Source organism: Dendrobates tinctorius, unplaced genomic scaffold, assembly GCF_039654945.1.
Source record: "Dendrobates tinctorius isolate UK_male_01 unplaced genomic scaffold, ASM3965494v1 ptg000036l, whole genome shotgun sequence".
Lineage (NCBI taxonomy): Eukaryota > Metazoa > Chordata > Amphibia > Anura > Dendrobatidae > Dendrobates > Dendrobates tinctorius.
This window is the reverse complement of record NW_027361704.1, coordinates 34,708,968-34,720,000: the sequence shown is the minus strand read 5'-3', so window position 1 is coordinate 34,720,000 and position 11,033 is coordinate 34,708,968. Positions and strand designations below refer to the sequence as shown.

Below are 11,033 nucleotides of genomic sequence, written 5' to 3'. Positions count from 1 at the left end.
AGGGTGATGTCATACCAGGCGCTGTCGGCATCCACCCCACACGTGTTACAAAGACTGGGTATATCGAGGGTGATGTCATACCAGGCGCTGTCGGCATCCACCCCACACGTGTTACAAAGACTGGGTATATCGAGGGTGATGTCATACCAGGCGCTGTCGGCATCCACCCCACACGTGTTACAAAGACCGGGTATATCAAGGGTGATGTCATACCAGGCGCTGTCGGCATCCACCCCACACGTGTTACAACCAGGTATATCGAGGGTGATGTCATACCAGGCGCTGTCGGCATCCACCCCACATGTGTTACAAAGACCAGGTATATCGAGGGTGATGTTATACCATGCGCTGTCAGCATCCACCTCACACGTGTTACAAAGACCGGCTATATCGAGGGTGATGTCATACCAGGCGCTGTCGGCATCCACCCCACACGTGTTACAAAGACCAGGTATATCGAGGGTGATGTCATAACAGGCGCTGTCGGCATCCACCCCACACGTGTTACAAAGACCAGGTATATCGAGGGTGATGTCATACCATGCGCTGTCAGCATCCACCCCACACGTGTTACAAAGACCGGGTATATCGAGGGTGATGTCATACCAGGCGCTGTCGGCATCCACCTCACACGTGTTACAAAGACCAGGTATATCGAGGGTGATGTCATAACAGGCGCTGTCGGCATCCACCCCACACGTGTTACAAAGACCAGGTATATCGAGGGTGATGTCATACCAGGCGCTGTCGGCATCCACCCCACACGTGTTACAAAGACCGGGTATATCGATGGTGATGTCATAACAGGCGCTGTCGGCATCCACCCCACACGTGTTACAAAGACCGGGTATATCGAGGGTGATGTCATACCATGCGCTGTCAGCATCCACCTCACACGTGTTACAAAGACCGGGTATATCGAGGGTGATGTCATACCATGCGCTGTCAGCATCCACCTCACACGTGTTACAAAGACCGGGTATATCGAGGGTGATGTCATACCATGCGCTGTCAGCATCCACCTCACACGTGTTACAAAGACCGGGTATATCGAGGGTGATGTCATAGCAGGCGCTGTCAGCATCCATCCCACACGTGTTACAACCAGGTATATCGAGGGTGATGTCATAGCAGGCGCTGTCAGCATCCACCCCACACGTGTTACAACCAGGTATATCGAGGGTGATGTCATACCAGGCGCTGTCGGCATCCACCCCACATGTGTTACAAAGACCGGGTATATCGAGGGTGATGTCCTTCCTACCAAGGCTAAACTTCATCTTGGGACTTTCAGTCTTCCTCCCCTTCTTCCAGCCACCATGACCTTTTTATTTCTCTACTGACATAGCCATATGACGACTTGCAGGATGAGTTGTTATTTTGAATGACAGCATCTATTTTTCCAATAAAATGTAATGAAAATATGAGAGAAAAAAAACTTCCAAAAGGGGTGAAATGATGAAATGATACCGTCAATTCCCACATTGGGATTTGGATATTGTTTTTCCAGTACTCATTATGCAGTGAAAATGACCTGGCAAGCTGCTTCTCCAAGTCATGATTTCGATTACGATACCAAACCCAAGTAGTTTTTATATGTACCTGTATATACCGTGGGGGAAATAAGTATTTGATACACTGCCGATTTCCCACCTACAATGAATGGAGAAATCTGTAATTTTTATCGTAGGTACACTTCAACTGTGAGAGACAGAATCTAAAGATAAAATAACAGAAAATCACATTGTATGATTTTTTTCATGATTAAATTGCCTTTTATTGCATGAAATAAGTATTTGATCACCTACCAACCATCAAGAATTCTGCCTCTCACTGACCTGTTAGCTTTTCTTTAAGAAGCCCTCATACTCTGCACTCATTACCTGTATTACTTGCACCTGTTTGAACTCTTTACCTGTATAACAGACACCTGTCCACACACAATCGCACTCCAACCTCTCCACCATGGCCAAGACCAAAGACCTGTCCAAGGACACAAGGGACGAAATTGTAGACCTGCACAAGGCTGGGATGGGCTATACGACAATTGACAAGCAGCTTGGTGAGAAGGCAACAACTTTTGGCCCAATTATTAGAAGATGGAAGAAGCATAAGATGACTGTCAATCTTCCTCGATATGGGGCTCCATGCAAGATCTCGCCTCGTGGGGTAAAATGAATCAGAGAAAGATCAGGAATCAGCCCAGAACTACATGAGTGCATCTGGTCTTTGACCTGAAGAGAGTTAAGACCACAGTCTCAAACACTACGCTGTCATGGGTTAAAATCCTGCAGGGCACGCAAGGTCCTCCTGCTCACACCAGCACAATCCAGGCCCACTTGAAGTTTGCCAATAACCATTTGGATTTGTCTCTAGACTGCTGGCTCCATCTTCTCTGCACGCAGACTGCTCCACACTCTACCCACGGAACATACTGTCTCAAAACAGGATGTGCTTTTCCTCTTATCTGCTCTACCCCACCCATCTTGTGAGCTATAACCAACTTGTTATCTATTTACTCCCCTGAGTGATGTGTAACCTATATCCCTCCATTCTGTAATGGTTCCCTTAGTGGACAGACCTCCCCAATCCCCAGGGACAGCCAGGAGGCGATGCCTCAAGAATACCGATACACAAAACGGCCAAAAGGATTACATACACACTTTATATCAAATATGCAAAAACATCATACTGAAACAGTATCAGTTCTTGGTTATTTGCCTCAAAGCTCATGTCCAACATCTCACACTCTACATGTGGTCCTTGACTCTTGGACAACTCTTCTGATAATTCTTTTTACTCCTCTGTCTGAAATCTTGCATGACGCACCTGGTCATGGATGGTTAATGTTGAAATGATGTTCTTTCCACTCCCGGATTATGGCCCTAACAGTGCTCACTGGAACATTCAGTAGTTTAGAAATTCTTCTTTAACCAATTTCATCAGTATGGTTTCCAACAATGAGGTTTTGAAGGTCTTGAGATAACTAGTTTGTTTTACCCATCATCATGAAATGTTTCTTGTGTGGCAACTTGGTAATGAGACACCTTTTTATAGGCCATCAGTTGAACCAGCTGATATTATTTTCACTAAGTGGCAGGATTGCTCTCTAATTACTGACAGATTTTAGCTGCTGTCATGATTTTCCATGGCTTTTTGCACCTCTCTTTCGTCATGTGTTTAATATTTTTTTCCCATGTAATTTCTTATTACGCATAACTTATTTTATGGACATCTTTAGTTTGATTTCTTTGCCTGTGTGGACTGGATGGGTTGTTACTGACGTCTGTTTAGAATTTCATGTCAACAGCACCTCTAGAAATCGATTTCCTTAGAAAATTGGTGACGTGTTTAATATTTATTTCACCCGTTGTATATGTATTAGTGGTTACAAAAAAAATCTGAAATTTGTAAAAAAATAAATATTTATTTGTGTCTCCATTTTCTGACACCCGTAACTTTTATAGGTCACAATCAATAGAGTTGATTTTATTGCATTTTTGAGAAGGTGTGCAACCAAAAAATGGCAGTCGTGGCATATTAGCATTTACCATATAGGTTAAAGGTGATCCTACAGCAGATTTTTGCCACTTATTCTGAGAGCAGCATAATATACAGCAAAAGAGACTAATTCAGTGTATGTGTCACTTATAAGGCTGTGTGTTGTTTCAATACAATCAGTGTTTTATCAGCAGGAGGTTATCACTAGAAGACTAGGCCTCGCATGCAGGCCAGTCAGGCTAACCTGTGGAACCCCACCCACACCACTGATTAACAGTTTATTGACAAGACTCCCTGCCCCTACATAATGCTGCTCTTAGACTACATAGCAACAATGCAATACAAAGTGCAAATCTGATAATGCTGTCATTGTGAAAGAAGCTTAAAGGGGTTATCCAGTTTGAATCAATAAGTCTGCAGTCACTTTGTGTGGCTGCAGACTTACAAATCCCCCCAGTGGTGTGCTGGGGATTCACCAGTTTCTGAGTTGGGACTGGAGAGTATGTGTAAGTTATACATACTCCCGGCTAGTGAGCACGGCCTCGATTCCATATACTTGTACGGAGCAAGGTCATGCCCTCTAGTTGGCCACGCCCACTGGATGGCCACATCACTAGACAGTGCCCTGGCCAGGAGTATGTATAATGCATACATACTCTCCAGTCCCCAGTCAGAAACCAGCGCCCAGGTTCATAAGTATGCCGTCATGCAGAGAGACTGTAGACTTATCGATTTGGACTGAACAAGCCCTTTAATGTATCCGATCCTCATGAAAATTGATGTGTTGCCCTCCATCAAGAGGTGTATCTAGGTTTTCTGGCACCTGGGGCAAGAGTTCAGTTTGGTGCCCCCCTTGAGCACATATGCGATTTGCACACTTAGTCACGTGCCATCGAGCTGCTCTTCCTAACTCTGTTCAGTGAAAAACTGAGAGAAGCCGGAAGAGAATCTTCTTGTCACGTGACCGTAAGTATGAAAATCGCATATGAGTGAAGCGGCCATCTGATGACTGCTGGAACCAGCAAGCAGAGCTGAATCCTGACAGTGGGAATATTACACACTGTTAGGATCGGCATGCTGCAAGCCTTCATTTTATAATTAAAGGGCTTGTCCAGGTGTAAGATGAAAGTCTGCAGTCACTCTAGTTGGCTACCTGCTTATGAATTCTCACAGCGCATGCGCTGCACACTTTTAGAATTCTCCCTTACACAATGCGATTTGTATACTTCTGGCCACATTTAGACTAGACATGTCCGGCATCGCTCAATTCATTTACATTGAGTGAGGAAGCACATGTCTAGTTGGCACGTGACCACATGTATGCAAATCACCGGCATGAGAGAATCGTGATAGCGTGTAGTAACCGCTGTGAGAATTCAGAAGTCTGCAGTCACATAGAATGACTGCAGATTCATCACAAACTTGGACAACCCCTTTAATAAATAAAAATATGAGAATTAGTCTGTATCACAAAAAATTTTTTATATCCAGATACCTGCTAGATGATGTCTCTGGAGTCGTTCTTTCTTTTCTTCATCTTGTCCATATATTTTGCACCCATACCCCCACTCACCATACTGTGTCTGCAGCCATTCCCCCCATACATGCGTCTCATCTCACCCCTTCCTCCTCATATTGTCTTCAAATTTCTCCCGCTCCCCATATTGTGTCTGCACTTGTCCCTTCTTTGCTCCCCAAACTTGTGTTCTCAAATCATCCCCCGTTACACTATGTTTTTAAACGCTCAGGAAACTGATCCCCTTCCCAGAAAACGCGCGTCTTTTTTCCGCACGTTTCTTGTGCGTTTTTTGCAAAAAAGAAGCGCGTTTTTGATGCGCGTTTTCTAGGAACATTGGGGAAGGCTAAAAATGCTCAGCAATGCGGAAATGAATGAGCATGCTGTGTTGTTAGCCGCTAAGCGATTCCTGAGCGTTTAAAAACGCATGCATTGGCACAAAAAGCCAAAAATGCATGCAAATTAATTTGAAGCTTCTTTTAAGAGTTTCTGCAGCGTTTGAGCCGGCACAAACGCTGCGGAAACACTTAAAAAAAAATGCAACGTGGGCACACAGCCTTAGGGTAAGTGCACACGTAGTTTTTTGGTGGTGCGGATTTTGTAGTAAAATCCGCAGATAAATCTGCAGGACTAAAGTCCTGCGGTTTTTCTGTGAATTTGCCTGCGGTTTTGCCCTGCAGTTACACACCTCATAATGGATGAGGTGTGAAACCGCAGCGGTTCTGCACAAAAGAATTGACATGCTGCGGATTGTAAACTGCAGTAAATCCGCGTGGAAAAATCTGCAGCATGTGCACTGCGTTTTCCAGTTTACCATTGAAAACAATGGTACTGTACAACGCACCTAAATCTGCTGCGGACCCGCAGGGCCAAAACCGCTGCGGATCCACAGCAGAATCCGCAATGTGTGCACATACCCTAAATATCCCCCATCCTGTTGCACTAAATACCCTCATCACAGTAAATATTTCCCAGGTTCGTTACAGTAAGGCTACGTTCACACGTAGCGGAACTCTCGCGGAAATGGAATTCCAAATTCCATTCCGCGGGAAAACTAGCATTTTGCAAGCGTAATTAGCTTGCAGAATGCTAGCGTTTTCCAAGCGATCTATAGCATCGCTTGGAGAACTGATTGACAGGTTGGTCACACTCGTCAAACATAGTGTTTGACGAGTGTGACCAACTTTTTACTATTGAGGCTGCTTCTGCGGCATCAATAGTAAAAGATAGGATGTAAATAATAATAGTAATAAAAAAAAAATATTGTTATTCTCACCTTCCGGCATCCCGCGCTGCCTTCCCGCCTCTCTCCACGCTCCCGGTCCCAGTAATCCTTTGCGCGAATTACCGCGGTGACGTCCGTTCTCACGAGATCGCGACGATGTCGCGCGAATGACCGCGAGACTTCGATCCCGCGAGAACGGACGTCATCGCTCGCAGAGGATTACTTGGACCGGGAGCGTGGAGAGAGGCGGGAAGGCTGCACGTGACGCCAGAAGGTGAGAATAACAATATTTTTTTATTATAAATTCTATTTTTTACAGGTATATGGTACCCAAAGCCCGGAGGACAGTCTCCTCTCCTCCGGACCGTGGGTACCATCTGCAAATGTTCTGCTTACTTTTCGCATGGTGTGCACAGCCACATGCGGAAAGTAAGCGGAACAATGCATTCCTATGGGTGCGGGATCGCCACGATTCCGCTAAATTAATGCGCATGCTGCGTTTTTTTTACCGCAAAGCGATTCCGCCGCGGTGAAAACCGCAGCATTAGCACAGCATTGCGGAATCCCATAGGAATGCATGGGATGCTTATTTTTCACTGCAAAATCGCGCGGTTAAAACCACCACGAAAAAACCGCCACGTGTGAACTCAGCCTAAATCTTCCTCTGTAAATATTCCCCACTCACTCAGTTAATACCCTCATACACATAGTAAATATCTCCTACACAGTAAATACACTCACCCACACACACTCAAATACCCCTCACATAGTAAATATCTCCCCCACACACAGTATCCCCCCCCACACAGTATTACCTCACACACAACAAATACCCCCCTCGGCAGTAAATACTCCCCCAATGACGGCTAATCTTCATGTTATACTGTTGGCAGTCATAATAAACATATATACACACACACCCACACACACCATTAATGACAAATATTTCCCATGTGGGGTGTTGTAGAATTTTCCAGATTTTTGTGAAATTCTCCAGCATTTTTATGTCCGAGACTATATGAAAGAAAATACATAAAAATATCTGTTTGCTACAGTTTATTGGTGTGTAATTTTATCTTCCAGAATCCACCGGAGATCTCTTACAGAAAGAGAGTGAGAACTTGGCTTACCGGTAAGTTCATCTATAGGCAGTCGTGAGGGACACAGATGGACTCTGCACCATATTTGTTGTTTTTTTTTTCCTCAAGTCTATGATTATGTTGTGGGATGTATCGTCGAGTATGTTTATTAATGAACATAATATTCAATGTTTTTTTCTGGTGGGGAGGTTTGTGTAAGGCCTGTTTCACATGTCAGTGTCTCCAGTACAGTACATGTGGTGACATTTTTCTCACGTACCGGAGACACTGCCACACGTAGATATCAGCGTGTTTTCACGGACACACAGTCCGTGTGCAAAACACGCAGACATGTCCGTCTTGACCTGGACACACGGGCCGCAACACGTGCAGCACACGTGCTCACTGTCCTCCGTGAGCATGGACGGCCACTGGGGAAGTAGCGCTACAGTAAGCCGCTGTTCCCCTGCAAGTGGTGCTGAACGCGGCTGTCATTCTCCCTGCTCTGCCGGCAACAGCGCAAGCAGGGAAGAATGAATGAAAAAACCTGACGTGGGGTCCTCATATTTTTAACCAACCCGATAAAACTAACAGGTGTGGGCTGCTACTCTCAGGCTGGTAAGGAGACATTAATATGGGCCCCCCCAGCCTAAAAATAGCAGCCCGCAGCTGCCCAGAAAAGGTGCATCTATTAGATGAGCCTATTCTGGAGCTTTGTCGGGGTCTTCCCACTTGCCCTGTAGTGGTGGCAAGTGGGCTAATAAGGAGTTAATGTCACCTTTCTATTTCTTCTTACTGTGTGTTTATTTAACCATTTTCTTACTATAGAATTAGTAATGGATAGGTGTCTTATTGACACCTCTCCATTACTAAGCCGGGCTTAAGGTCACCTTACAATAGAAAGGTGACATTAACCCCTTATTACCCCACTTGTCACCGCTACAGGGCAAGTGGGAAGAACTCGACAAAGCTCCAGAATAGGAATAGGCTCATCTAATAGATGCGCCTTTTCTGGGACGCTACGAGCTACTGTTTTTAGGCTAGAGGGGCCCATATTCATGGCCCCTTACTGAGAAGAGCAGCCCGCACCTGTTAGTTTTGCTGGGTTGGTTAAAAATATAAGGGGGACCCTGTTATGATTAGGTCACTGAGGAGGATAACTGGGAAATAAGGTATTAACCAGAACACCAGAAAGGTTGGCAACTTAGCGGATTGCAGACCCCAAATTTATGTAGGTTTATTTTGTTTTATGTCATACTATTCTGAGAGCTAGTCATTTTTTTTCTGTCAGTGGAACTAAGTGAAGGATTGTTTTTATTTGGGGAGGTACAGGGACAAGCTGAAATTGTCATTGTTATTATTTTGGGGTTTACACTACCGTTCAAAAGTTTAGGGTCACCCAGACAATTTTGTGTTTTCCATGAAAACTCATACTTTAATCAAATGAGTTGCCAAATGAATTTACAATCTAGTCCAGACATTGACAAGGTTCTAAAAAAAAAATTTATTTGAAATAATAATTTTCTCCTTCAAACTTTGCTTTTGTCAAAGAATGCTCCCTTTGCAGCAATTCCAGCACTGCAGACCTTTAGCATTCTAGCAGTTAATTCACCCCATGATTCCAGAAGCCCCTCCCACATGTTGGTTTGGCTTGATGGGCACTTTTTGCGTACCATACGGTTAAGCTGCTCCCACAACAGCTCAATGGGGTTGAGATCTGGTGACTGCGCTGGCCACTCCATTACAGATAGAAAACCAGCTGCCTGCTTCTTCCCTAAATAGTTCTTGCATAATTTGATGGCGTGCTTTGGGTCATCGTCCTGTTGCAGGATGAAATTGGCTCCAATCAAGCGCTGTCCACTGGGTATGGCATTGCAAAATGGAGCGATAGCCTTCCTTATTCAAAATCCCCTTTTACCTTGTACAAATCTCCCACTTTACCAGCACCAAAGCAACTCCAGACCATCACATTGCCTCCACCATGCTTGACAGATGGTGTCATGCACTCTTCCTGCATCTTTTCAGTTGTTCTTCTGTGTGATCCAAACACCTCAAACTTGAATTCATCTGTCCATAACACTTTTTTCCAATCTTCCTCTGTCCAATGTCTGTGTTCTTTTGACCATATTAATCTTTTCCTTTTATTAGCAAGTCTCAGATATGGCTTTTTCTTTGCCATTCTGCTCTGCAAGCCAGCATCCCGGAGTCGCCACTTCACTGTAGACGTTGACACTGGCGTTTTGCGTGTACTATTTAATGAAGCTGCCAGTTGAGGACCTGTGAGGCGTAGATTTCTCTCACAGACTCTACTTGTCTTGTTGCTCAGTTGTGCAGCGGGGCCTCCCGCTTCTCTTTCTACTCTGGATAGAGCCTGTTTGTGCTCTCCTCTGAAGGGAGTAGTACACACCGTTGTAGGAAAACTTCAGTTTCTTGGCAATTTCTCGCATGAAATAGCCTTCATTTCTAAGAACAGGAATAGACTGTCGAGTTTCACATGAAAGTTCTTTTTTCTGGCAATTTTGAGAGTTTAATGGAACCAACAAATGTAATGCTCCAGATTCTCAACTACCTCAAAGAAAGGTCAGGTTTATAGCTTCTCTAATCAGCCAAACTGTTTTCAGCTGTGCTTAAATACTTGCACAAGGGTTTTCAAGGGTATTCTAACCATCCATTAGCCTTCTAACACAATTAGCAAACACACAAAGTACCATAAGTACACTGGAGTGATGGTTGTTGTAAATGGGCCTCTATACACCTATGAAGATATTGCATTACAAACCAGACGTTTGCAGCTAGAATAGTCATTTACCACATTAACAATGTATAGTGTATTTCTAAATCATTTAATGTTAACTTCATTGTAAAAAAAACTTTTTTTTTCAAAAATAAGGAAATTTCTAAGTGACCCTAAACTTTTGAACGGTAGTGTATATGAATGTTTTATTCCATTTTTGGGAGTACGGATGAATAAAAAAAATCTTAAATTGTTTATTTGTTTGCATCATTCCCTGTGCTGCATACTTGACAAACTAATGGAATTCTGCTGGTCAATATAATTGTCGAACAGCTGCGAGATATGCAGTTGCGGGTACTCGAACATATTATTCGAACACAACAAAAGTCACTTGGTAACACCTTATCTGAGCACGTTCGCTCATCATTAATTAGTAAGCTTTTGGTTGCCATGGTAACCAGTCGGCACCTCACAATTGCATTGTGGTGGGTCTGACTACATGACAAAGTGAGGGCTCTGTCCCTGTCAAACTCCTTAGACTCTGCAGTGGCTACTGACCACGGTAACTCAGGGGTTACAGAGGCTGGGTGAGGGTGGTAGCTTAAAAGATATTTACTTTATAAGTTTTGGTGTATGGGCCCAAACTGTACTCAAGTACTGGACCAATGCTGCCCAGTCTCCTGCATAAACAATGTCACGTTACAGCCCAGCAACTGTGACAGTCGCAGCCTTCACATTTCATCAGAACAGGAAACTCCTGTTTACATGGAATGTGAAGGCTGCAGCCATCAGGTGACATTGTTTAGGTCAGGAGACACGGTGGCCAGTCAGGAGAATCATCGCCGCTCCGGGAGGTGAGTGCAGATTTACTTTTATATTAACTACCGAATATGGATTTCATACGCAGTAACTTTCAAAATAGAGGAAAACCCCTTTAGTACCGCACAGCTTTTAAATCTTAATGACCAATAATTTTTT

At 44.2% G+C, this 11,033-nt stretch overlaps 1 protein-coding gene across 6 annotated transcripts in view; it reads left to right on the top strand.

The window, feature by feature from the left end:
* Nucleotides 1-11,033, top strand: part of LOC141087925 (F-box/LRR-repeat protein 21-like) — a 54,072-nt gene that overhangs the window by 11,969 nt on the left and 31,070 nt on the right. For all 6 annotated transcript variants that reach the window (XM_073573786.1, XM_073573788.1, XM_073573790.1 and 3 more), the window contains one exon: nucleotides 7,326-7,374. In XM_073573786.1, the coding sequence (XP_073429887.1) occupies nucleotides 7,326-7,374 (49 nt within the window). The remainder of the gene's footprint in view (nucleotides 1-7,325; nucleotides 7,375-11,033) is intronic.